Source organism: Hevea brasiliensis, chromosome 11, assembly GCF_030052815.1.
Source record: "Hevea brasiliensis isolate MT/VB/25A 57/8 chromosome 11, ASM3005281v1, whole genome shotgun sequence".
Lineage (NCBI taxonomy): Eukaryota > Viridiplantae > Streptophyta > Magnoliopsida > Malpighiales > Euphorbiaceae > Hevea > Hevea brasiliensis.
Genome location: NC_079503.1, coordinates 69,792,884 through 69,819,447, shown reverse-complemented (window position 1 = coordinate 69,819,447; position 26,564 = coordinate 69,792,884). Strand labels below are relative to the sequence as shown.

Below are 26,564 nucleotides of genomic sequence, written 5' to 3'. Positions count from 1 at the left end.
ATTTGGATGTATATGCAAATCTGCCTGTCTATCTCTCTACTGCGACAAAGAATAAAGCTATCAGAGACAATGTCTCAGTGGTGCACAACATTTACCAAATACAAATTTTAAATCACAATTCATAAATCATATCAATAGTGGATACTTAAAACCATAGTTAAATTCAAGACAATAAATGTCAACAAGAATTTAAACTCCATTTGTTAATATCACAATAATTTTCAATAAGTCAGATCATGGTTGAATTCAATAGACAGTATATGTCAATAAGAGTTTAAATCAATTTCACAATCTCACAATACATAATAACACAATTCGATCAAATAACTGAAGAATACAGTGTTGCCAATCTATAACACAATTTAGGCCATGACACAATTTTTTTCCATATATGCCGTGTTGTACACCACGACAAGACATGCTCACCCCAATAATCAAAATCAATGAGGAGGAAGCTAGCTATATAATGAGAACTCATCCATACTCACCTCGGTGGGAAGTCAAAGAGGGAGGAACATAATCATACTCACCCTGCACTAATAAGTCAAAGAGGGAGGAATAATCACACTCACCCCATTAATGGAGGAGGAACATATTATCAGTGTCATGCCAATTGTGAGTCAAAACAATTCCAAACATTTTATTCAAATGATCCATAAGAATCCAATAAATTTTCAAAGTTATAATTTCATTCACAAAATGGCAACACAATTCGTAATTCACTTCAATTTCCACAAAAACCATTTACAGTGCTTTTCAATCAATAAGTATCCACCAAACACATTTCCACAATTTAAAACAATGATATGCAAATAGTCAATATTTATTTCCATTGAAAATAATTCAAAAGAAACAGTTGTTGTGCACAAACCTCGATATTTGTCTCTGGTCTTGACTCGATTTCTTTCCCTTTTCTTTGAGTCCTTGTTAATCGAGAAACACAATTTGAAGTGTTTCAGCTAAATTAAACTGTCTCTATCGATGGTGTTTGGTAAATAATGCAAACTCAATTATTTACTTAATCACCTAATATACCGACCCTCGATGCGTTTTAGGTAAATTAGGTTTTAGTGTCATTAATATGTCACACTCGATAGGGTTTTAGGTTTGGTACGTTTACCAAAGTCATTTCCTTGTTTAGTGCATTTTAATGCAACTTGCTGGATTTCGGGATACTGGTTTGACCTAACCGGACGATCTAGGTCCCTCGGTTTTCGGGTCTCGGTCGAAACTACAAACTTGTAGATCTAGGTCTTATTGCACGCGGTGCAAAATTTCAGGTCAATCCGAGTTAAGTAGACCAAGTTATGGTCATTACACTATTGCTGGTCAAGTGGTACCATTTTAGGTCAATTTTAGGTCAAATTGGTCAATTCTGGTTCGGCCAGTTTTTGGACCCGAACTTGTGCAAGTTGTTTGACTTGCTTATGGTCATTTCTGGGTTTTGGTGTCTTCATAAGACTTGTAGGTATGGGTCTTAACTATTCATGGTTAAAATTTCAGGTCAATTGGACCTGGTTTGAGTGAGTTATGGCCTAAATACTCACTGCTGCCCAATTGGTCATTTTTCAGGTCCTAATTGCACCTAATCCGAATTGGTCAAATTTTTAGGTCACCTTGCAAGCAGAATTTTGGCATGGTTTCTCAATGAAAGTTGGCACATTTTGTGCCTAGTTTCACCCCAAATTGGTCTCATACCAATTGAGGTTACACATTCAAGGTTATAGGCTAAAATATTCACTGCCCTCAATATGCATTTCACACCCCAACTTCAAACACATACTCACCTTGCAAGGTTTACTTCCATACCCTACCAAACTGTTTTGGCACATTACCAAAAACATTTTCTACATTACATTAGCATTATTTTGGGCAGATTCCAATCACCCTCAACACACCAAATATCATTTACAATTACAATTTCTAAATACCATTACAACCACACCTAAACATTACAAACTTTACATACACTTTACAACATTCATTCACATACATATCATCAATCCTTCTAGGTCAATATTCTGCCCACTCTTCCTTCAATATACACCATTTCTCAAGTGTCCACAAGCTGCCACAAAACATTCATCAACATCACATTGCCGTACCATATGCCAATTCCCATCAAAGTGCATAATTCACCATATAAACATGCAATAACTCACTAAGTTACTAAATCACCATTATTAACATTCTTTCCCATCAATTATATGCACAAATACCTCATCATAAACGTGACCCATGGCTGTCCAAAATGAAAATAACAATAACCTTTCAAACTTAAAATTTTCCTTCACCAAACTAATACCCATAACATGCACAAAAACTTTAACAAAGGATTTCTCAAAAATGCAAACTTACCTTTATTTGTAACTTGCTAAACCTTCACCAAACTTCTCAAATTGGGTGTCAATATCTTCCTTGTGATGTGTAGACAAAGTTTAATGAAGGAACTCAAGTGTTTGGAGTTGAAATGGAAGGAGGGATCAAGCTTGCATGAAAATGTCCATGGAGTTTTCTCTCCCTTCATTCACGGCTTGGATGGTAAATGAAGAAGATGAAGTGGCTGCTGGACATAGTGGACTTACATCAGCCCCATAATGTGTTTATTTTATTCTCTTAGTGGTCCACTTACTCTAATTAATTCATATTATAAGTTACTTTCACTTAATCCCACATTAAACCCTTAATTCTCACTATTTACTTTAGGTACCACCAATTTAATTTTTCATTTCATTTTCTAAGTGTAATATTATTTATTTTTAATGGAAATTTAGGTCAAAAGACACTTCGGGATGTCAAATGACCATAATGCCCCTGGTGGCATTCTGATTTTTCTATTCTGGTTTTGTCTGCTTTTTCGATTTCTCACTTTTCTTTGTACTAATTATTTAATTTTTCTTTGATATTTCTAATGATATTTATTCTTCAACAAGGGTCTATTTATGTCCCAAAATGTTTTCCGTGGTTCCCCAACGGTCCACGCCGTGATTTCCCAAGGTCACCCATCGTTAGGTTTCCCTGGTATTTTAACTTGATCAAATTTCTTTGCAATCATTTTTCCTTTGTTTTTCTTGTACTTTCTTTTCTTTTATTTCATTATTTTATGTCTCCTCACTCTCATTGAAGTGTGGTTCTAGGCATCCTAGCTGTCCGGACAACACTGGTCACTGGAGCAGCAGAACGCACTACCGAACTTAGGGGTGTTACAACTAATCCATTTTGTTTAATAATATTATAAAATTTTTGCAAATGCATAAGATGTTCATCTAATGATTTTGTAAAAATTAACACATCATCTATATAAACAATTGTAAAATGTTCATAATCCTTTAAAACATCATTCATAACATTCTGAAATTCACTTGAAGCATTTTTGAAATTAAAGGCACAACATTCCATTTATAATGATTAAAAGGAATATTAAAACTAGTTTTGTATCTATCTACTCTAATTATTTGAATTTGCCAGAGTCCACTTTTCACATCAACTTTACTAAAGATTTTGGCAATATATAATCTTTTTAACAAATCTCTCTTATTAGGTATAGGATATTTAAACCATTATAAAACTTTATTTAAAGGCTTATAATTAATTACTAATATAGGAGCACCTCTTTCTATTTATACTGTATTTTGAATATAAAAAGCTGAACAACTCCGAGAACTCTTAGATTCTCTAATTAATTTTTTTCTAATGAATCTTTAATTTTTTTTTTCTGCAATAACTTTCTAATTTTTCATTCATGTGAATTGTAAGGCTTCTAGTTAGGATTATCCTTTATTAAAATCTTTTTCACAAGATAAATATACTATATTTTTTTTTCTATTTCAAAAAGAATTAGGAACTGGTGCACAAATATCTTTTTAAAATAAAGATTCTATATTTTTAATATTTTGAATAATAAAATCTTTATTTAATTCTTCTTTTAAAGATTTTATTTCATCATTTAAATACTTAATATGTTTTTTTTTTATGAATTATATTTACTAAGGATATTGAAATGTCTTTTAATATGTTTAAATCCTTTTCTTGAACAGGTAAAATAAATTTAAAATTAATTTCTTTTCCTAAAATAGATGTATTAATACTATTTTTATCAACATTAAAGGGATGTAGCATGTTCAAGTTCCTAAAATAAAACCTTGAGTAATATTCTTAATAATATAATAGGTAAATTAAAGCAAATAGCTTGATTATAAATTTTAGCTTCACTTAATTTATATTTAATTTGTAAATTATTACGATTAATACCATGTAATCTTTTTTTTTTTTTGTTTTTTTACATAAAAAACCATAGGAATTAAACCTTCTTCAATACAATTCTAATCTACACCAAAATCTACTAATGCAATTATAGAAAAACTAAAATAAACAATGGAAATGGTAATATAAATAATTCATTTATGATAATTAATTCTTGATAGAATATTAATAAATTCACCTACACTATAGTGATATTTATTATTTTCTTCATTTTCTTCATTAGTCTTAATTATTTCGTTTGGCATGAAATTCATTAATTCTAATTCTACTAATTTTGTTTTAAATTTAAAGCTTTCTTCTTTTAATTCTCTTATCTCTTGTTTAATGTATTTAATTGATTCTTGCAAATCATTTATATTAGGAGTAATATTTTTCTTCATTTCAAATCTTTGAAAAATATATGTTAATTAATAAGGTTCTAAATTATTAACTACTTTTTTTTTAATTATAAATTTTTTTAATTTAAAAAATATTCTTTTTTAATTTTTGGATCATCTATTTTATCTATAATGTCTAATAAAAACTTTTGTTCACTAGAAATCGCATTGCTTGCCTTATTTACAATAAGGATCAGTGCAAATACCGGGACCTTTATAAGTATCTAATTCTTAAGAAATAGCAAAACTAGAAGAATCACCTAAAACATTCAAATCATTATATTCAAAACCATTAATTTCTTTATTTCTTTTTGAATCAAAATTAAAAAGTAATAAATTCATTATTTGTTCTTTTAACTTATTTGATACATCTAAACTATTAATTTTTTCTTTCATTTTACACTAATTTTTTTATAATGACCTAGTTCTTCATATTTAAAACAAACAAAAGGTTTTTTTTATTCTTTTTAGAAGATCTTTTCTTAGAAGAACTTTGCTTAACATACTCATTTTTCCTGTAAGTTTCTTATAATATTTTAAAGATTTTCTTTTATACTTTTTTCTTTTCCTTTTATAGTTAGTAGAAGGGGCAATAATTTTCTCATAACCATACTGAGAACAAAATTCTCCTAATTCTTTTATGGATTCTTTTAATTCATTTTTCATTTTAATTTTTAATTTTAAATTTGTACATAAAGCTAAACCTTCATTATTGACGAAATTATTTATTTCACAATATGTTAAAGTATCATAAGGTATTTTTGAGTTATAATTATCCATAATTCTTTGTCAAACCTTTTCTACAAATAGCTTTGGTAATCTAACTATAAATCTTTCTTTCGGATAAGTATGATTACAATCTATTCTTCTAAAGACTTTAGTAAGAAACACATTTTTATATTGTCTAAAATCTTATAAATTTTGTGCAGGTTAAATTACTTAAAAACTTTAAAAGACCTTTGTTGATAATTGTTTGGTTCTCTATAAATGCTCTAGTAATAGCAAATATTAAGGTAGCCACAACATCTTCTTCTTCAGTTTGAATAATTTGATTATTTTCTATTTTAATTACTATTTTTCTAGCATTTAAATTTTAAATTTATCTTCCAGACTAATATAATTATTCTATCATCCTTTAAGAATTCCTACAAATCCTGATACTAAAATATGTGCAATTTGAACATCAAAATTACTTTTGGCCTTATGAGCAGTACTGGCCGTAGTTATTTCTTGAAAAGTATTTAAAATGTGATATTCACTTAAACCATCTAAATTCTAGTCATAAATTGATTCACCATCATACTTAGCTTGTGTGACCTGATTACGTTTTTCATATTGAACATTAGATGATGTAGGTCTAGGATACTAATTTAAAATCCTAAGATTATTATTTCTACCATAATAAATTTTGTTAATTTCTAAGTCTTCTTTATATTGATCACTTAAGTCTTTCATATCAAAATTATTTTTATTTGTAGCTAACATAGAAGATTGATAAATATTTAACTATTTTAATCTTTTTTTTTATTTTTTTTCAATATATCGTCTTCTATAGTATTTAACTTAATCACTTGTTCCTTTGAGATTTCATAAGGCTTAAAAATAGGTTGAGAAGAAATTCTACCACTAAATGATTTATTATATAAAGAATTATTTTATAAAAATTTTTTTATTCTATCTGCCTAATTAGCTATAGTAGAAAGAACCTGATTATAATAGTTATTTTATAAAATAATTTTATTAGTATGTTTAATGGTAGGTATAATAGATGATTCATTATAAGGATTAACTTATTTAAAAGGAGTAGCATAAATATTTTCATTATTTATTTTAAATTTAATACTTTCTAAAGGAGGATGAATAGAATTAATTATTTTTTTATCATGAGTAATCTAATTTTTAATAACTCTATTATTTACTAAAATATTTTTAAAAGAAAAATCTAATTGATTATTTTCACAACATAGTTCAAACCATTGAAAAATATATAATGTTTAATAGAATTCATAGAATCATAATATTTTTATAAAATTATATCCCTCTCTCCCCTTAAAAGATATTTATCATGAAACCTTTTCTCTATCACTTTCATCATAAGAATTTTGTTGGATAAGTTTTTGATCATATAAAAAACAAAGAATGTTTCCAATTTCTAAAGAAAAACACTTTGTATCAGGCCTATTTACAATCAAAATAATTATAACTAGCTAGTTGAAAATTAATAAAAAAGCTCTAACCGTGTATAAACTAAAAAAATGCAAAATTAAGATTTTTTTTTTCATTTTCTCTGCATATAAACATAATAAAATGAAAAAATAAAAAATAAAAAATAAAAATAAAAATAAAAATAAAAAATTATTATGTGAATCCCGAATAAATTCAAACAAAGCAATATATGTAAAGAAGAAATCACGCAAAACTAGATTCTTCTACTACCCTTTTGTATCTATTTTGAGGCAGACAAAAGTCTATGCTAATTCTCGTTGCTTCATCTCTACTCAATCGCTCATTCTCCCTTCTCTTCTCCTACTTTCTCTGCTTTTCTCCTACTTGTTCTGGTTCATTTCTAGTGCCTAAGAATCAAAAAGACCATCAAAAGATAGTAACTTGAATAGTGGGTGGTCATCTCTGGTAGGTTTTGGGTCAGGATGGCGGAAGAATGCTGCGCTACCCAACTGATTGATGGCAACGGTGTTTTCAATGTGGTGGGTCTTGACAATTTCGTTAGGACAACTAAGCTCGCCGATTGTGGTCTCTCCTATGCCGTTGTTGCAATCATGGGTCCTCAAAGTAGTGGTTAGTGTATTACTGTTGATCTCTTTTCCCTGCTTTTGATTCGTTTAGTGATTATTTCTGGAGTTTGGTTTGATTGGTTATAGTGCTTGGTTTACAGGGACGTGAGTTGTTTTTGATTTAATTGAATTCTATTTGTTTATAACAAGGTTAAGTAGAAATCAGTTTGTTGAAACTTAGAAATTTTTACTCTGAAAGATTAGTTGGGCTTATGAACTCATCCGATTTCTTTTCTCCCTCTTTTTGATGTTTCTTTGCATTTTGTCAAACTTCAGTCGAAAGGAACTTGTTGAGCTTTGAGAGAGTTGTTGTAAAGAGCCGTTTGGTTGTGTTTGGGATCTCACTTCAAAGTGGAATTTTTTGGAAAGTATTTTCTGTTGAAAATTGTTTTTGTGATGCATGAAATATTGGCTAACTATATTTAGATTTGCTGAGGAAGAAAGTAAATTGATTGCCTGAAATTGCAATATTGTCTTTATTCTGATTGATAAAGCTCTCTTGTAAGGAAGAGTTGTGCTGTTACTCTGTTTTATGCAAATTCTCTGATGAGATGGCAGTAGTTTTTATTGAAGCGACCAAATTAGCGGAAAATGCCCTTCACCTGTTTTGAAGTTGTGATATTATTGGTCAAAGCTTTTGTCACTTTGAGAATATTTGAACTATATCTCATAACTGCTTTAGTATAACTGTATATTATCAGGTATTTCTTGTCATGATTGAAATAGCTGATTCCTTCAATTTATCTATATATTTATTTTTTAAACTCTGACATAAGGCATGTCCAGGAAATCAAATGACACAGTCAAGGGCTATGGATTTTAATAGCTATTTCCAGCCAACATTCCATTTTGGCAATTATGGAAAATTTTGTGTGTTTGTAAGCAATGTTCTATGTGGCGTCTACATAGATTTGTATTTTGGACCCTTTTCATTTTATTATTATATAAATTTTTATTTTGGGCTCTTTGTTTATTTTAGAATCAATGATTTTGTGAGGAGGGTAAAATTGTAGTTTCTGCAATTTCCATCGGAGCAGTGGTATTTTGGTAATCTAAGTAAAATCTTTGGTCCTTTTTACTTTTCTTTTCTATTGCTATTTAGCAATTTTGTTGGAAAGCTAGAAAATGTGCTCTTTTTTGTCCATTCTCCACAACTTGTTATCACTGATTTTAGGTTGATTTTGGTACTAGATTGTTAAAACAGGATAGGAGTAGTACTTATAGTTACAAATATTTAGGGGTAATTATTATTATTATTTGGGATAATTATATAAAAAAAGTGTAGTAAGGTGTCAGCTGCAATTCAGGTTTTAAACGTTTAGTTGAAAACATTATATCATAAATCCCAAATAGTTTAAGATGTCTATTTGAACTATGGCAGAATTTTCTTTTCTTAAATTCTTACTAAATTCTTTATAATATCTTGCAATTGAAGTATTGAAAAAAAATATCATCTAGTTAGGGATTGAAAATTTGGTGATCAGTTGATGAATTCTCATTTTTTTTTAATCAATTGATTCTCATTTAGTTAGGGATTTAAATTTTGGTGATCAGGTGATGGTGTAGTCAGTTGAGGTGGTATGGTAATGATTGCAAAAACTACTATTATTCTTCATATCTTCTTTTTAATTGGCTGAGAAAAACGTGGGCTTAGATGGTAATGGTTTTAACGATTTTGTCTGTGATTTTCAAACATCTATCAATAAAAGCCCTGTAACCTAATGGTAGGCCTAGAAACTGATACATAAAGGTCATTTCTGCATTTAGTAGAGCAAGTTTAAAAGTTATATTTGTATAGAGAGCAATAAATAATATTTGAATTACTGTTAAAATGATTTTAACTTTATATCTAAATTTTTCCCCAAAACATAAATAACAATTTCATGCAAGCTTATTGGAACTTTATAAAACAGAAATAAAAGTTGAAGAGAAATTATCGGTAGAAAATTGTGGCACCAATTAAAATTGAATTTCCTAAATTGCATATGGTTCCAGTTGTAGTATTTTGAAATTTAGGATGTAAGTAGCAAGTGAGCTCATAAAACTTTGTTTTTTTGGATAAGTTGCATTTGTATCTTTGGAGGTTGTTCATAATTACAGTTCAAAAAACTTTCTGATAAAATAAACCTTGTAAAAGTACTAGATATTTTGTCTAGGCAGCTATGGAATTATAAAACAAGAACAAGATTCCCATCATCATTTATGTAACCAACTGTCATCTAAATTCCATTAATCTTAATAATCCTGCAGTTCATACTTAGAATGTCAACTGAAAAGAAATGGAAGGGAATTGCCAAATTTATAAATAAGAACATGGTTGACAGGCATCCCTAATACATTATAACTAGTATCTTGGAAAGGATTTTGATTCTACATAAGCTTTTCCACTGGAATAAGGCCACACAAAATCTCTCTCCAATGGAGAGGCAGAGGATAGCTCTAAAGAAGATTTTATGACACACTCTTGTTGAAATAAGAGAGATTTGGGTTGTGTTTACTACTTCACCCGTAGGAAACTATAATGGTTTTATGCGAAAATTTTCAAACAATAAATGTAAATTTGGATAATTGTCTAAATAGAGATTTGGATACCAGTTTTCCATATTGCTAATATTACAACTAACCTTAGCAAACCTGTTTAAGGGCTCTCTGGTTTTATTTCATCACAAAAGGTTCATTTTCCAAATGGAAAACATGGGATAGCCTGTATTTTGCACTTTTTCGGCATTGTTGGTAGAGGTTTGACTTCCATCCTCACCATTTTTTTTTTTGCTTCCTATTCCTAAGTTGTCTCTTTTAGCTGGGGTTTGAAACCCAGCATCCTATGTATGTTGAAATGAATGTTAACTATTTTTTTATTTATTCCTTTTTTACTTTTTATGGTCCCTTTTATTTTCATTTCTTTTACTTAGAGATACCTGTTAGACAATATGTCATAGTCAGATATACTTTTTTTTTTTTTTTAAAACAAATTGATGTGCATTTATTTGTTTATTAAAAATAAGAGCTAAATAGTGAAGAGATAACTTAATTTTAAACTATATTATATTGTATTTGAAAATATACAAAAGAAAAAGTATTTTTAGCATGTCTATAAATTTTAAACTCTTTCCTGTGGAAAAAAAAACTAATATGAACATATGTTTTGATTTTCAAAGTTAGAAAATGATTTTCTGTTTTAACAAATGAACATAATTTTAGGGTTTTCCTTTGAAATTGAAAGCAATATTTTCAATGAAAATATAAAAGTAAAATTATTTACCATAAGTAAATGGGCTCTGTTGGTTTTCAACATTTTTTAAAGACATCTTGTTTTTATATTGTTTCCTGTTTTAGAGGTTATTACATTAAATTTTATTCATATATCATACAAATGGCATTGTGATTGTTAAAAAAACGATCTTGAATTGTAATAATAGATGAACAATTAAACATGAGGGATGGAAATATAATTTACATTTTTTATTTTTAATCATCGCTTGTTCTTTTATTGGTGGTAATGTTCATGTCGGTGAAGTGGTTGTGGCTATGGCAGTGACACTGACAATAGTAAGGGTAGTGAGTGTGGTAGCAATGGTAGATGTTAGAGGGCTAGTCATGATGGTATCACATTTTTTGGGTAGAATTATATGACATATTTACAAATGTGACATGAAATATTAGAGTTTTACGTTTACATAAATTATGTTCATGCCGTGATTGTATCAACCTTTAAAACTGTCTCTCTCTCTCTCTCTCTCTTAATCCTGCTCTCATTTATTGTAGTAGAAGTGCCCTTTATTTACTTTAATCTTAAGCATTTTTTTGGTCCAATTTATAGTGTGAAAGTTTTCAAGCCTCTATGCTTTGGTTTCTTTGATGTTACTTTTGCTCTTTGAACATATATTAGGATAGTTAGTTCCCATGTAAGTGCATGTATGCATATGTGGTGTAGTTGGATAGTCCCTTTGCTCTTTGAACATACATAAGCATAGTCCCTATGTTGGTGCATATAGGTATATATGATGAAGTTGCGTACATTGAGTAAAATTATCTTTATTTTTCATTTCTTATATCATTTTTAATGTTCCCTGTTTAATGAACAGGTAAGAGCACCCTATTGAATCATCTTTTTCATACCAATTTCAGAGAGATGGATGCATACAGGGGAAGGTTGGTTACTCTTAGTATTTCAGGTTTCTAGTTTTGAAAGAAGAAGCTTTTTTTTGTATTCAGTTGTTTTTTATGGCATTTTTTTTCACCGTGATATGGAAGACAACTAATTTTGTTTTAGGAGTCAAACAACCAAGGGAATTTGGATTGCAAGATGTATTGGCATTGAGCCTTTCACAATTGCAGTGGATTTGGAAGGAACTGATGGGAGGGAAAGGGGTGAGGTATTGATCTGTTAACTAATATCTATTTTAGCTTTTTGTTGTTGATTGTGGTTCGTTTGGTTTTAGTTTTTTTTCATTGGCCAAATGCATTTGGAGGCCTCTGCACTTATGCCAGATATATTTGGTGTCTAATAGAGTTGAATGGCAAAAAAGGATCCATATAGCTGACCCCAATTAGTTTGGGATTAAGCCGTAGTTGTTGTTAATTGGTTATGGAACTTTTATTTTTTTACCAATTAAACCCATACAAGAATAAAATAATGTAAGACTAGACTATTATTATTATTATTATTAATTTATTCTTTTTATGTATTTTACTATTTTAATAAATCTTTTAAAATTTTAACTAATTTATAGAAATGAGTATTATAAGTTAGTTTGTTATTTTCTTTCACTCTATTCTCCCTACTCTTTCTCGTTTAAGTAAGACAAAATCATATCTTACCTCTCTACTTGGACAGTGGCAAGTGACAATGTTTGAATTTTCAGATCTTTGGCCCCCCTTTTTTTTTCATTTTAAACCATCAAAATGCGAATCGAGGATGAAGAGGATGACAAGAAGATGGGGATGAGAGAGAGGGAACACATTTTTTTTTTCTTTTCACTTAACTTCTGAAGGCTTAATTTATAACTGCTCTTTTTTACTTTTTAAACCCAATACATAGACTAATGGAGGCTTTCACTTTAATATTTGTTTAGATTACAACTTTCATTCTATATCTAAACAGAAAATTCATTTAAGAGTTAATATATTTGTTACTTTTATATCATTTTTTTTAGTAATTTAATATTATAATCCATTTACATAAAAATATAATTTTTTAAAATTATTTTTTATAATAACTCTTTTATTTTATTTTATTTTTATTTTATTACAGTTGGCTAGATATACAAGATAATAATGATATTTGGTTCAATCGTTGCTTGATTTAAAAAAATTTGCGAAATCAGTGGCTGATACAAATACACTCAGTTTTTATTTCCTTGCCTTTAATATGGGGCTAGGGAGTTTTTAAGGTTTATAGTGACATCTGATTCATTGTTACATTTGTGAGACAGCTTGCATTTCCCATGTTTAGTAGCTTTGGTGAAGTAAACCCAAAAAAGTTCAATGCTTGCCTGCAAAACTAGGGCGTGGAAATGCTCAAGTTGGCATCCTGTTAGTTTTTTATTTTGTTTTTCTTTTCGACATTTGTGGGACAAAAGGCTGATTTTCACTTCTCAGTTGAGGCCAAATATTGTTGCATGGTTAATGTAATGCTCTGTGGTTTTCTAAATGTGTTTGTATTTTCTTCTTCTTCTTCTTCTTCTTCTTCTTCTTCTTCTTCTCTCTCTCTCTCTCTCTCTCTCTTTTTTTTTTTTAATCTCATTTTGGTGGGGAGGGGGAGGTGATAGGCCTTAAATATTCTCTATGTGTTTATGTTGAACTTATCCTTAAATGAAATTTCTACATCACTTGTACTTTTCATGTGTGAAGTTATGTGTGATAATTGTATGGTTTCATAAGTGGGTGGTTTTGTGGCTGTCTGTTTGAGAGAGAGAGAGAGAGAGAGAGATGAGGAGTTTTAAATGAGAATTGTCAGTCTATGTATCTCAGATTCAAGGGAAATTCTGACAATGATGATCTGGGATGATTGCTGTTTTCAGGATGACACTGCATTCGAGAAACAAAGTGCCCTCTTTGCTTTGGCAATTGCGGACGTTGTACTTATAAACATGTGAGTTTTGTTAATTTAGCATTATAAACATGTGAGTTTTGTTAATTTAGCATTATAACTTGGATGCTGTTTTTTCCTGGTTAACTTAATGGATGCCTACTGCTGCATGTAGCTAAGAGTGGCCTCGTGCCATCTCAGGGTAGTGAGAAGACAAAAGTTGTCAACAATTCATTAGACATTGCCTAGCTCTAGAGTTGTGTGGTTGAAAATTGTTAGCCTGGATCTGATCATATTCTTTATTGAAACAAAGTAAATAAGATTGTTGAAAAGTTTGCTTTACATGTTTGCATGTGCATAACTTACGGCTAGTGCAAAATAAACTTTTGTCCACCTTTGGAAATTTGGTTTGTTCTTTGTACCATTTGCCATTTTGTGCCTTAGCTTGTGACTATAATGCTTATTATTTAGTTGTGTATCTTAGTTTCAATTATATCTTTAGTTATCTATTCAATTCCTGAACTTTGTAAATTTTTCAAAAGAATTTGAGTACAGTAGGCCGTTACCTTTACATTACGGCCACTACAAGCCTATTTCAATTGCCCATGATCACGATTTAAATCCATTGACACATAGGCTGTCTATCTAGAGCACCTGCTCTTTTACTGCCTCTCCCCCTTGTTGGTCAACTGTGGAGTTTCCAACAGGTGTCTTTGTTGTGTCTTGGTTTTCAATGGTGCTCACTTTTTCAAGTTGTCTTTTTCAAATGAACCTTGATTCACAGCCCATGTTGGTGCTCCCCTTATAGTTCAACAGGATGAGTTTGCTGCTGTACCAAACCTGTCTGTAGGAGTAGTATGCATCATAGCACTACGTGACTCCCTTCCTGCTGTACATAACTGTGAGTCTACCTTAAGGAAGGGAATGGATCTCGCCCATTCCCAAAAACCTGAACTGTGTTTTATCGTATTCAAAATTAACCCAGCCAAAAAATCAAACACTTGTTCTTTTCCAATCAGTTTTTGGAATTTGGTTGCATCAGCTGTACAGGATGCCTGAAAGTCCAGGTAGTAGTAATCAAGCTCCTGCCATAATCTGCTGAGTTTAAAAAAAAATACTGTGCTATTGTCATCTCCTCTTGCTTCGTTTCATGAACTTTCTTCCTCAACTGATATGCATGAGCATCATTGCCCAGTTGGGAATAAGTTTGTCCAGCAGCTTTCTAAATGTTTTGAGCTGTATTGAGAAGGAGATAACCATGAGCAATTTGTTGTTGCGATGAATAAATCAGCCAAGACATGGTAAGAGAATTCTCTGATAAACAGCAAGCAAGATCGCAACCAAGCAAGGTAGTTAGTCCCATCCAACTTAACAGGACTAATTTGGAGATAAGGATTATTGCTAAAGGGTCCAGCCATCCTGCTGCCACCATGTTCATCAGTGGCAATCAACTTCTTTCCCTTAGATGTGTCCAGAATTACAGATTCGGATCCTATTAAAAACCTATGGTGACACTGCTGTGAGAGGTGGCTCAAAATCCTAGGGGATCACATTCCGATACTATGATGATTTTGGAGAACTGAAAAATAACAAAAGGGCTGTAATTTTTTTTCACTCTTTTCCTACACCTGTGAATCTATATTTATAAGATTTTATGATTTACAAAAATAGCCTTAACAAAGTCGGACCTAAATAATGTAATTAAATGCTCTGATACTATGATGATTTTAGAGAGCTGAAAAATATTAAAAAAGGGCTGTGGTTTTTTTCACTCTTTTGCTACACCTGTGAATATATATTTATAAGATTTTATGATGTACAAAAATAGCCTTAACAAAGTCAGACCTAAATAATCTAATTAACTCCTAAAACTAAGCTCATGTACAGCCATCAACGCTTGTTAATATTTTTTATTAATTGAACTTGCAGATTTTTCTATTCATGTCGGATTATGCCCTGAGGAAAATTCAGACACTATATAAATTGTGATTCTGTTTTAGTAAATGTTGAATTAGAGAGATGAAGCTAAAGGTTGATGAGGCATGTGCAGATGGACCTGGACACAAACACACACAATTTCTATTACTAGTATTCACTTGACATTTTAACTAGTATTGAAACTATTTACAGGTGGTGCCATGACATTGGTAGGGAACAGGCTGCCAACAAACCCCTTCTAAAAACAGTTTTTCAGGTACTCTAGCCATTTTTCCTGTGGCTAACATGCTACTGTGTTCACTTACCTGACAATCCATTTTCTATATGCTACATAGGTCATGATGCATTTGTTCAGCCCTCGCAAAACAACATTAATGTTTGTTATACGTGATAAAACAAAGGTCTGGACTTTTGCTCATAAGTTTCTCTAAGTTGATTCCAAGTACCTTGTGCTCTGTAATTGAAATGTAATTTTTTGATTCATACTTAATCTATGCCTTTTTACTATCCTCGTAGACACCACTTGAACATCTGGAGCCTATTCTAAGGGAAGATATTCAGAAGGTAATAATTGCATATTTTCTTCTATATTGGCTATGCCTTTTTTCCCTGGTCAGTTATTTGGTGTCAATCAACTTCTTCAAAGTTCACAATTGCTGCAGATATGGGATGCTGTTGCTAAACCTCGGGCTCATAATAGCACTCCTCTCAGCGACTTTTTTAATGTATGAAGATATCCTTCCATTGCTCTCTTACTGCTGTATCTGTGTTTTTAAGTTCAAGCCATATCCTTCTCACCACAAAAACTTAAATTTCAATTTTCACTTTTGATCATTGTCATGAAGGTTAAGATCATTGCTTTGTCTAGCTATGAAGAAAAGGAGGAACAGTTTAAAGAGCAGGTAATTCTTATAACTAAAATTCAAACTTTTATTTGTCCCTCACACTGGTTTTCAAATGCTGGAGTGTGCTATCGCATTTGTTAGCAATAATTCCTGTTCAGTAACTTGTAATCTCTACATATTCTCCTTACTAAATCATGTTCAAAATTCAGAGTAATTTAAACTCAATTCAACTCAAATCAACTAAGCCTTTATCCCAAAAATTTGGGGTCGGCTATATGGATTCGCTTTCTCCACTCTGAACGATTTTGGGTTAAATCCTCAGAAATGTGTAATGCTTCTAGGTCATGTTGTACTACTCTCCTCCAAGTCAATTTAGGTCTACCCTTTTTTTTCTTTCTATCCTCTAACCTAATGTGCTCTACTTGTCTAACTGGAGCTTCCGTATGTCTACGCTTCACATGACCAAACCACCTCAATCTCTCTTCTCTCAGCTTATCTTCAATTGGCACCACTCCTACCTTTTCTTTAATACTCTCATTACGGACTTTATCTAGTCTAGTATGGCCACTCATCCACCTTAACATTCTAATTTCTGCAACTCTTATCTTAGATGCATACGACTCTTTCAGTGCCCAACACTCACTACCATATAACATAGCCGGTCGTATGGCTGTACGGTAAAAATTCAGAGTAATTTAAAAGCGAAAAAAGAATAAGAAGAAGGATCAGTGGCATTGTGGCACCAAGCCAAATTCATCAGTCCTTGATTTCATTACACATATAATTCAAAGTTTTCGGTTGGTATTCTGGGCTTATTGCCTAAGATTACGTCTTGTACAGGTTGCTCAACTGAGGCAGCAATTCTTCCATTCTATTTCTCCAGGAGGACTTGCTGGTGATAGGCGAGGAGTTGTCCCTGCTTCAGGATTTTCTTTTAGTGCACAGCAGATATGGAAAATCATAAAAGAGAATAAGGATCTGGATCTTCCTGCTCACAAGGTTAATTAAACGCTCTTTTCCAGTGAGAATGTAAATTCCTTGGTTTTTATTTGTGAATGTGTTTCTTCATTTTGTTTGCCAGGTAATGGTTGCCACTGTTCGGTGTGAAGAAATCGCTGCTGGGAAGCTTAGGAACTTGAGCTCTGATGAGGTATTTCAATGCATCTATTTTCTTATTCCTTTTTTTGGGAGTTTCTTCAAGTATTTAGAAATATATCATGCGGTGGTACTAAAGTGGATTTTCTATAGGGTTGGTTGGCATTGGTAGAAGCTGTTCAAGTTGGTCCAGTGTCAGGGTTTGGGAAAAAACTCAGCTCCATTTTGGAAACCTATCTTTCAGAGTAAGTGTCCATCTATTGATGTCAATTCTAAGTGATGTTCTACCATACTCTGGATGTAATAGTGGTGATTGATGCTCAACTAAGAGTCAGGAGATCAAAATCTGTTTATCTTTAGATGTTGTCTTATCTGAAATTTCTTCAGTTTTGTATCTTGCAGATTATTTTGACTGCTTGCATCTCTGATATTTACCTCATAACTGAAGTCAATGCCTTGCAATAATTATTCTTAACAATTTGCACCTCATGTCTTCAATTACAGTCTTTGTTTAACTTGATTTGGAATCTCTTATGAACATTAAAGTTCTTTCTGGACAGGTACGACATGGAAGCAATCTATTTTGATGAAGGTGTAAGAAATACTAAACGGCAACAGTTGGAAACAAAAGCATTGGATGTAAGGCTTACAGTTTTTATATTATTAGTTTCTAATTCTCACTGGCCAACTTGCATGCTTTAGAATCTTTTCGAGTATATATAAGTTTTAGAATTGTCTAGATTTCAGTAATTGTGCTGCTTTATTTCTGTCTTAAATGTTTTCAGTTTTACCTCTAGGCATTGTCTATTATTGTTTTCAAGAAATTTGAAGAGAAAAAAGAAAAAAAGAAAAAAAAAATTAACTTCAAGAAATTGCTTCTGATAGATGATTCATTCCCCCTGTTCATTTCTTTTTGATTTAAACATGGAAGGGGAGCTTGGATATCTTGAAGCTGTTTTGTAGACATTTCTTCTCCAGGCTTCTTAACATCATATTAGCTTCATTCTGATAGTTATATTGCCATTTCCCCAAAATGAGTTTTTAGTGTCATTAAAAGTTGCCAATGCACAAAATGGTAGTCTTTACTACTGAAGTGAACACAGTCCATGAACTGCATCTTGGCATAAAAAATGAAAAAGTGTTTTCATGGAGTGCTATAGTTGCAGAAGCATGAATTGTTTTTGGTGTTAATATAAACATAGTTATATACAACTATTTATTGTCAGATGGCTAAAAGCCTAAAGCTAATCACTGATTGATTGTTACTTTATCTATCACATAAAAGGCATACCCTTCTCTCTTTCTCCCTCCAAAATTTTTCTTCTCTCCCATTCTAGTAAGGGAAAATTGCTTCGTAATAGAAAAGACTGATGTTGGCATTATGAGAGATATGTGTTTGTAAGTGAGTGGTTGAATTGCACAAGCTTTTTCTTCACTTTGTATTCTAGCCATTCAGTTTGAAGAATCATTGTGTGTAATTGAAAAGTTCCCCTTTTGATATCTCTCTGCTATCACAGGGGCCTAAGTGTGTGTGCATTCTCTTGCTCTTATTTACATTTTAATTATATTTCTTTACGTATAATTAAAGAGAGGTGGAAAAGTTACTTTGATGACTCTTTAATGGTAGTCACACACACACACACACACACACACACACACACACACAGAGAGAGAGTAAAGAACCCTTGACAATCTTAATAAGAATGGCCATTATTTACAGGTTTTTGAAGGTTCTATTATGTGTTACCTCATTATTTATTGCCGAATCCTGAGTTGTATGTATAATAGCCATTCCCAATTTGCCACCGTTATGCAACGGTAACTGACTGTTATTTACTGTTAAGTAACGGTAATGGCAATTACTTTAATTATGCATCTGCCCAAATCACATGCAAAAACTACTATTTTTTTCTTCTCTTTTCATTGATGTCTAAAAATGATGGATTTAATGTCTTTATTTAATGTATTTGTGCTTATTATATAGTAGTGTATTTTAGTTTTACTTGTATCTACCAAAATCTGATCATTTTATGAACTTTGATTTTTTTCCTTTTTGTAAATTTTTCAAAAAAATTTGTTTAGCACTAGGTCGCTACCGTTATGTTACAGCCGTCACAGGCCTCTTTTCATTACCCGCGACTATGACTGTGGATGCGACGACGATTGCGATTGAAACCATGATGTTGGTGGAAGAAAGGAATATTTATTATATTTGGAGGATAAGAGCATAAAAGGTCAAGGAAACTCTAAAGAGGATGAAGTTTGATAAAACATGTGGAATCGGATTGAATTCCTATTGAACTTTGGAAGTATTTAATGGAGCAAGGAGCGGTGTTATTGACTAGGTTGTTTAATAAAATTCTAATATTTAAGAAAATTGCGGAGTGAATGAGAAGCACCCTTGTTCAGTTGTTCCTATATTTAAGAACAAGAGAGTTATCCAAATTTGCTTAAACTATGGAGTTATCAAGCTCATGAGTTATGCAGTGAAGCATTAAAAGTGTGATGGAATGCAAAATGGAAAGTAACACAAGTATCGCTAGAAACCAGTTTGGTCTAATGCTAGGAAAGATGTAGCATGGAGAATTTTTCCCATATAAGGTTGATAGAGGAATTTTGAGAGAAAAGGAAAGATTTCCATATGATATTTAACAATTTATTTAAGGCATATGGTAGAGTTTTGAGAGATACTTGTAGTGGGTTTTGAAATGGGAAGGACTACATTAGAATACATAAAGGTGTTGAAAGATACATATATTCGGAAAGCACTAGGATTCAAAGTTTAGGGATGACACAAAAGATTTTCTTACAACAGTTGGTTTACACCAAGGATTGGTCTTGAGCCCTTTCTTTTTGCGTTGGTCAGGGATGAGTTAAAAAATAGCACAACCAAGAAGATATTCCTTGATGTATGATGTTTGTAGATTTTAATGAATAAAGCAATTATTCATAATCACACGTTGAAGTTATAGAGGAGTTTAAAAGAGTTTGAACAAGAATTTAAAGAACTAAAATAGTGAATGTGGATTAGAATTTTATCAAGGCAAGGAAAAGTGATGGAAATGGGGTTGGAATAGAAAACATAAGGTCCCAGAAAGCACACACTTTAGGTAACTAGTCTCCAGGGGAGATTCAAAAAATTTGGTCAGATAGGGGCAATATGTTATGTAATATCTACACATAAGCATATATATGTAGAGACATTATACACATGTACTCAAACACAAATAAATATGAAAAATATTAAGAACAAAAGTAATAAAACTTACTAGAATTTATATATATATATATTTTTATAAATTGTTGAATTTTCATTTTTCTTAACAAATTTTCAATTTTTTTTTATTCCATCATGCATACGTATGTTACCTAATGAGCCGTTCAATGTCTTTGTAGTTAACTATTTCAATTTTCACATGAGAGTAAATTTAATGGTAATGCATTTTTCTTTAGAGAGTTCTTTTGTTAGAAATATAGTTGAGAAAAAGAAAACTAATATATAATAAATTTAAAGGTTTTATAATATGCATAGAGAGAGCCTTTTTTTAAATATTTTTTAAGGACAGGAATTGTTACTAATGAGACAATGTTATCAAGGTGAAAGACGATACTAAGGTAACTGAGTACCCTATGGTCTTTGGCGAGAGCCGAGGTAAGAGCCTTTTTGGGAGAAGAGGCATTATATCCTAAATTGCATAAAACATACACACACACACACACACCAACTAAATGTATGAATGAAACTCGTTCTGCAATGAATTTGTTTAATATAAAATCCTCACAGTTTGGAAGGCTGACCATATTAATTCAGTTGTTCTCATACATCAAGATATTATTGAGGAACTAGGACACTAATCAGAAACATATAAAGTAATTGCAAGGTGGACCATATTAACTCAATTATCTTCATAATGAGGGCTCAATAAGTAACCTAAACAGTTTGGAATTAAAATAAAATTGTCATGATATTAGTCTAAACAAAAATCATATCACAAATTCATAATACTGATTTGACAAAATGCATATTACAATGCACATATAACAAAAAATTAACAAGAAACATATCTAACAAACACTATCAAAATAAAAAATAGAACTGCTGTGCTCGATTAAAAATGGGGTGAGTGACAGAAGTACAACAGAATAGAAGAAGACACGAGGAGAGAAAAGAAGAAAAAAAGTTAAAAAATAGGGGGGCGGGAGGGACGAAAGGTGCTTTGTTGTGTTGAGAGCAGAATAGAATAAAAGAAGAGGAGAAGAAAGAGAGGAAAGCAGAAGAAGAGGAGAGAGAGAGAGAGAGAGAGAGAGAGAGAGAGAGGAAGAAATACCTGTTTGAGAGAGCTACTGTGTGAGAGAGAGAGAGGTGCTGCTATGAAAGAAATGAGCTATTGTGTTGCTTGCTTGAAAAAATGAGGTAGGGTTTAATTTTTGTTAAAAATAATTAAAAAAGAAAAAAATTGACAATTCCTGCAAAAAAGCGTTGGCTCATTGCCACGTCGCCTTTCGCGTCTCACCTATCTTTGGGCGGTTGCCTCTTGGAATTTAGGCTAGGCGAGGTATCACACCTTACCGATAAGGCGTAATATGATCCTGTAGTATACCTAATGAATTACTGAACTTCATCTACCGATAACTCATTAAATGCACTACAAGGAATTTTAAACAAATTCAATTCATTTTAAAATTATAAAGTAATGTTAAAGCATTATTTAAAAGCCTTTAGTTGGAGTTTATGTCATAAACAAATATTTTGGTATTTATGATTTTTCACAAATTTTATAAAAATTTCGGCAGAGTGTCGGTTGTAATAAGAGAAAACAATTCTTCAAAACTTGAAAAAAAAGCACTTCCAATATTCATTTCACAACCTCAACTCCAAAAATCCTCAATTTAACACAAATTCATTTCAATTAATACAACTTAATACGTATTTAATACTCATTAATTCTTAATTCAACACATTTGGAATAAATATCAAATTTATTTCATTTAATTTAATTTACATACAAAAATCTCAGTTCAAAGGAAAGAAAACTAGAAATAATATTATTACAAAATTTGCTGTACAACTGCTCAACTAATACAAAAGATACATATGAACAAAAATATTTACATAAAAAATGATTACAGTGTATAAACAATATACCCGTACGAAAATCCTCAAAATGTCCTCCTACCACTAGAGCAGCTCACCCTGCTGCTTTATCATTTCCTCTATCTGCGACAGCAAATAAAAGCTATCGATGAGTACCTTTTACTCAGTGGTGCACAATAAAAATTTAAAGTAGCTGAACATAAAAGTATACATTGAGAAACACATCTTTAAATCCTTTCATAATCACATTTCATGAAATTAGTGTCAACTTTTACAATACCATTTCATTAAAATAATTTATAAATCACAGTGTTGCCAATCAATACACAACTTAGGTCATGACACAAAATTTCCGATCAATACCGTATTGTACACCATGACAAAGCAATCTCAACCTCACTAATCGAAATCAATGAGGGAAGTGGCTAACTAGCTACTTGAGTACTTATCCAATCTCAACCTCAACTGGCAAGCCAGAGAGGGAGGAAAATAGTCTATCTCAACGTCATAAATGGAGGAGGAATACAATGATGCTGTCATGCTAAGTGTGAATCCAAAACCAATTCAAAATCAAGTTATTCAAACATTTTATTCAAGTATTAAGCAAATTTTAATTTCAAATTTCAATTCACAATTAGGCAACACAGCATTTCTTGAAACCTATAATTAATACAAATAGTTTACAATGCACAACTGAACAAGTTTTCAAGTAGAAAACAATAAATCAAAATTTATTGTGCATAAATCTCGTATGAGTCGCCTCTAGGCCTTTACTCACTTTTTCCTTATCTTTTCTGGCCTCTTCTTCTACTGAAACACAAAATTAGAAACGTCTCAAGACTCATCTAAACCATTTCCCATAATTAATTCAACACTAATTATATGTATACCAAAATTTCTCTTATAATTTTCCCCTAAGTTTTGAGCTCTTTGTTTGTGGTATGTTGATGATTACTATTCATTTGACTAATTGATCAAAATGTTGACTTTTGCATATTAAATAGGTTTTTTAACTCTAATTGCACTCACATACTTTGGGTCACAATTATGTTGGCATTGATTGCCAATTGAATTTCTAATCTCCTTCAAAAATTCAGTTTTGGGTCATTTGATTGTACTGTTCCATTGGTCTTTTTACAATGGGAATTTGGTCAACTTTCCTAATTTGGTCATCGCCTCACCTCGCTTTGCCCGACACATCGGAGCGCCTTTAACAACGCTGATTGAACCTAGCAAAATGATATATTACAATGAATAAATTAATCTATATTATTGGTAATTCTATTTCTTTGCCAGTTTTTAGTAGCATTCTAACTAAAATTAAAATAATGATTTGTATTTGGTATAGGTACAATAAAAAAGCAACTTAAAATATTAAGTGAACTATAGGGTCTAAATTAATCAATTTAGAGGGGGCAACATTAGAAATAAACTAGTTATATAAAGGATTTCCAAGGGGCAGTAGGGGGGCATTGCAACTTAAAAGATTAAGTGAACTATGGAAGGCAAAATTAATAAATTTAGCGGGGCAACATTATAAATAAAATAATTATATAAAGGGTTTCCAAGGGGCACTAGGGGCAAGTGCCCCCTTGCTCCATGCTAAATCCGCCACTGCTAGGTTTTACCATACAAGGGGTGGCAGAAGCGAGGAGTTTGTCAACTATTGGATTCAAGTTGGCCATATGAAGTGTGAATGCATTCCATGTAATTGCAAAATTCTAGCTTAGTTGAAGGGAAGTTTTATAGGACTGTGATTTAGTTAGCTATGATGTAGAAGATAGAGAATTTAGAGAATTTCTTTTATATTTCTTTATACAAAAATGATTTAAAAGAATTCTAATTTATACATAAAGGCTAGGACTAAATAGGAAGCTAATAAATACAATTATTTCTAATTATATTTTAATTTACAGTTAATTTACACTAATTAAAGGATTTACACTAATTAAGGGATTCTAACACTCTCCCTCAAGTTGGTTCATGTATGTTGCATATGCCTAACTTGCAAACTAGGATATAAAGCCCCTTACAACTTAATCCCTTAGTGAATACATCAGCTAACTGGTCTTTCGACCCTACGTAAGAGATACTTAAGGATCCATTGATAAATTTTTCTTTTATGAAGTGTCTGTCAATCTCTATATGCTTGGTCCGATCATGCTGAATTAGATTATGAACTATACTGATGGCAGCTTTGTTATTACAGAACAAGGACAAACCACTAGCTTTCAGCAATTTGAATTCCTCCAACTTTCGTAACCACAATAGTTTACAAATACCTTGAGCCATTACTCTAAACTCAACTTCTGCACTATATCTAGCTGTCACATTTTGCTTCTTGCTTCTCCAAGTGACTAGATTACCATCAACAAAAGTACAGTAACCAGATGTCGATCTCCTATCATCAAGAGATCCAGCCCAATCTGCATCTGTAAAGACCTTAATCTGAAGATGGCTATGCTTTGAGAAAAGAAGTCCTTTCCCAGGTGTAGATTTTAAGTATCGCAAGATGAGAAAAACAGCCTCCAAATGAGGTTCACGAGGATCATGCATATACTGACTCACTAGACCCACTGTATATGCTATATCTGGTCTGGTATGTGAAAGATAAATCAGTCTGCCAACCAATCTCTGATTTCTCCCTATATCCACTGATTCCCCAACTCCAGCTTGCAATTTGTGATTTGCCTCAATGGGAGACTCTGCTAGTTTACAACCTAGCATTCCTGTTTCCTCTAACAGATCCAGTATGTACTTCCTTTGAGAAATAAAGATTCTTTTATTTGATCTGGCAACCTCTATTCCAAGAAAGTACTTTAGCCTTCCCAAATCTTTGATTTCAAACTCCTGTGTTGGTCGCTCCTTTAGATGAGCCATTTCTTCCCTATCATCACCAGTTATCATAATATCTTCCACATAGACAATAAGCAGAGTGATCTTACCCTTATAGTGTTTTATAAACAAGGTGTGATCAGCATTGCTTTTGCAATATCCAAAGGAAACCATAGCCTTACTGAACCTGTTAAACCATGCCCTAGGTGACTTTTTTAAGCCATACAGTGTTTTCTTCAATCTACAAATTTTTCCTCTGGTCTTCTCATCCTCAAATCTTAGAGGAATTTTCATATACACTTTTTCTTTCAAATCACCATGTAGAAAGGCATTTTTGACATCAAACTGTTGTAAACCCCACTCAAGATTTACCGCACATGATAGTAAAATTCTGATGGTATTCATTTTAGCAACAGGAGCAAAGGTTTCTTGGTAATCTACCCCATACGTCTGTGTGAAGCCTTTCGCTACCAGCCTAGCCTTATACCTTTCAATTGAACCATCTGCTCTATGTTTCACAGTGAACACCCATTTGCATTCAACTGGTTTTTTTCCTAGTGGAAGAGTAACAAGTTCCCATGTCTCATTCTTTGCCAGAATTTTCATCTCCTCCACCATGTCTGCATTCCATTTTGGATCAAGACATGCTGTCTTCCAATCCTGTGGGATAGAAACAGAGGAAACAAATAATAGAAAGGCTCTATAGGATGGAGACAAAGAATCATAGGAAATGAGGTTAGAGATGGGATGTTTAGTACAGGTTTTAACACCTTTTCTGAGAGCAATAGAAATATTAAGATCATTATTGTTATGGAAAGTCAATCACTATATTATTTTTCTGTATATTCTGTATTCCTATTTAGGATTTCTTCCTAATTAGTAGAACACAATTATAGGAATCAATTGTATATATATATAACCATGTTCAGATTAATTGAAATTAAGGAGAATTATCTCTTTCTACATGGTATCAGAGCAGGTCATCTATCTAGAGTGACTATTTGTTCTCACCACCCAGCTCAGGAGAGATCTTGGCCGCCTACCGGTCGTCCCCTCTGATCTGGTCACCGAAATCTAAGCGCGTGAGGCTCACGCGCCTAATTCAGGTTCTCACCGTTTCTTCACTTGACTCCGATCAGCATCGCCGGCGTCGCCTCAACCCCCTCATTCCACCGTTGTGTGCTGTTGCCTGATCCAGTACACCATTAAAGGACTTCTGAGGTTTGGCTCTCATATCCTATTTCGGTATTTGCTTTATTTGTGATTTTGGGTTATTTTGCGGCTGTAAGCACT

At 32.0% G+C, this 26,564-nt stretch overlaps 1 protein-coding gene across 4 annotated transcripts in view; it reads left to right on the top strand.

Moving 5' to 3' along the window:
• Window positions 1-7,045: 7,045 nt before the first annotated feature.
• Window positions 7,046-26,564, top strand: part of LOC110668795 (protein ROOT HAIR DEFECTIVE 3 homolog 2) — a 38,287-nt gene continuing 18,768 nt past the window's right edge. For 2 of the 4 annotated variants that reach the window (XM_058130108.1, XM_058130107.1), the window contains exons 1-13: window positions 7,046-7,436; window positions 11,518-11,584; window positions 11,706-11,808; window positions 13,456-13,526; window positions 15,594-15,657; window positions 15,737-15,802; window positions 15,918-15,965; window positions 16,064-16,126; window positions 16,247-16,303; window positions 17,087-17,245; window positions 17,328-17,396; window positions 17,495-17,586; window positions 17,902-17,980. In XM_058130108.1, coding sequence (XP_057986091.1) covers window positions 7,289-7,436; window positions 11,518-11,584; window positions 11,706-11,808; window positions 13,456-13,526; window positions 15,594-15,657; window positions 15,737-15,802; window positions 15,918-15,965; window positions 16,064-16,126; window positions 16,247-16,303; window positions 17,087-17,245; window positions 17,328-17,396; window positions 17,495-17,586; window positions 17,902-17,980 — 1,086 coding nt within the window. In that variant the 5' untranslated portion in view covers window positions 7,046-7,288. Of the gene's footprint in view, window positions 7,437-11,517; window positions 11,585-11,705; window positions 11,809-13,455; window positions 13,527-15,037; window positions 15,504-15,593; window positions 15,658-15,736; window positions 15,803-15,917; window positions 15,966-16,063; window positions 16,127-16,246; window positions 16,304-17,086; window positions 17,246-17,327; window positions 17,397-17,494; window positions 17,587-17,901; window positions 17,981-26,564 lie in introns of those variants that run through there. The other 2 variants (XM_058130106.1, XM_058130109.1) reach the window with 2 other exon arrangements.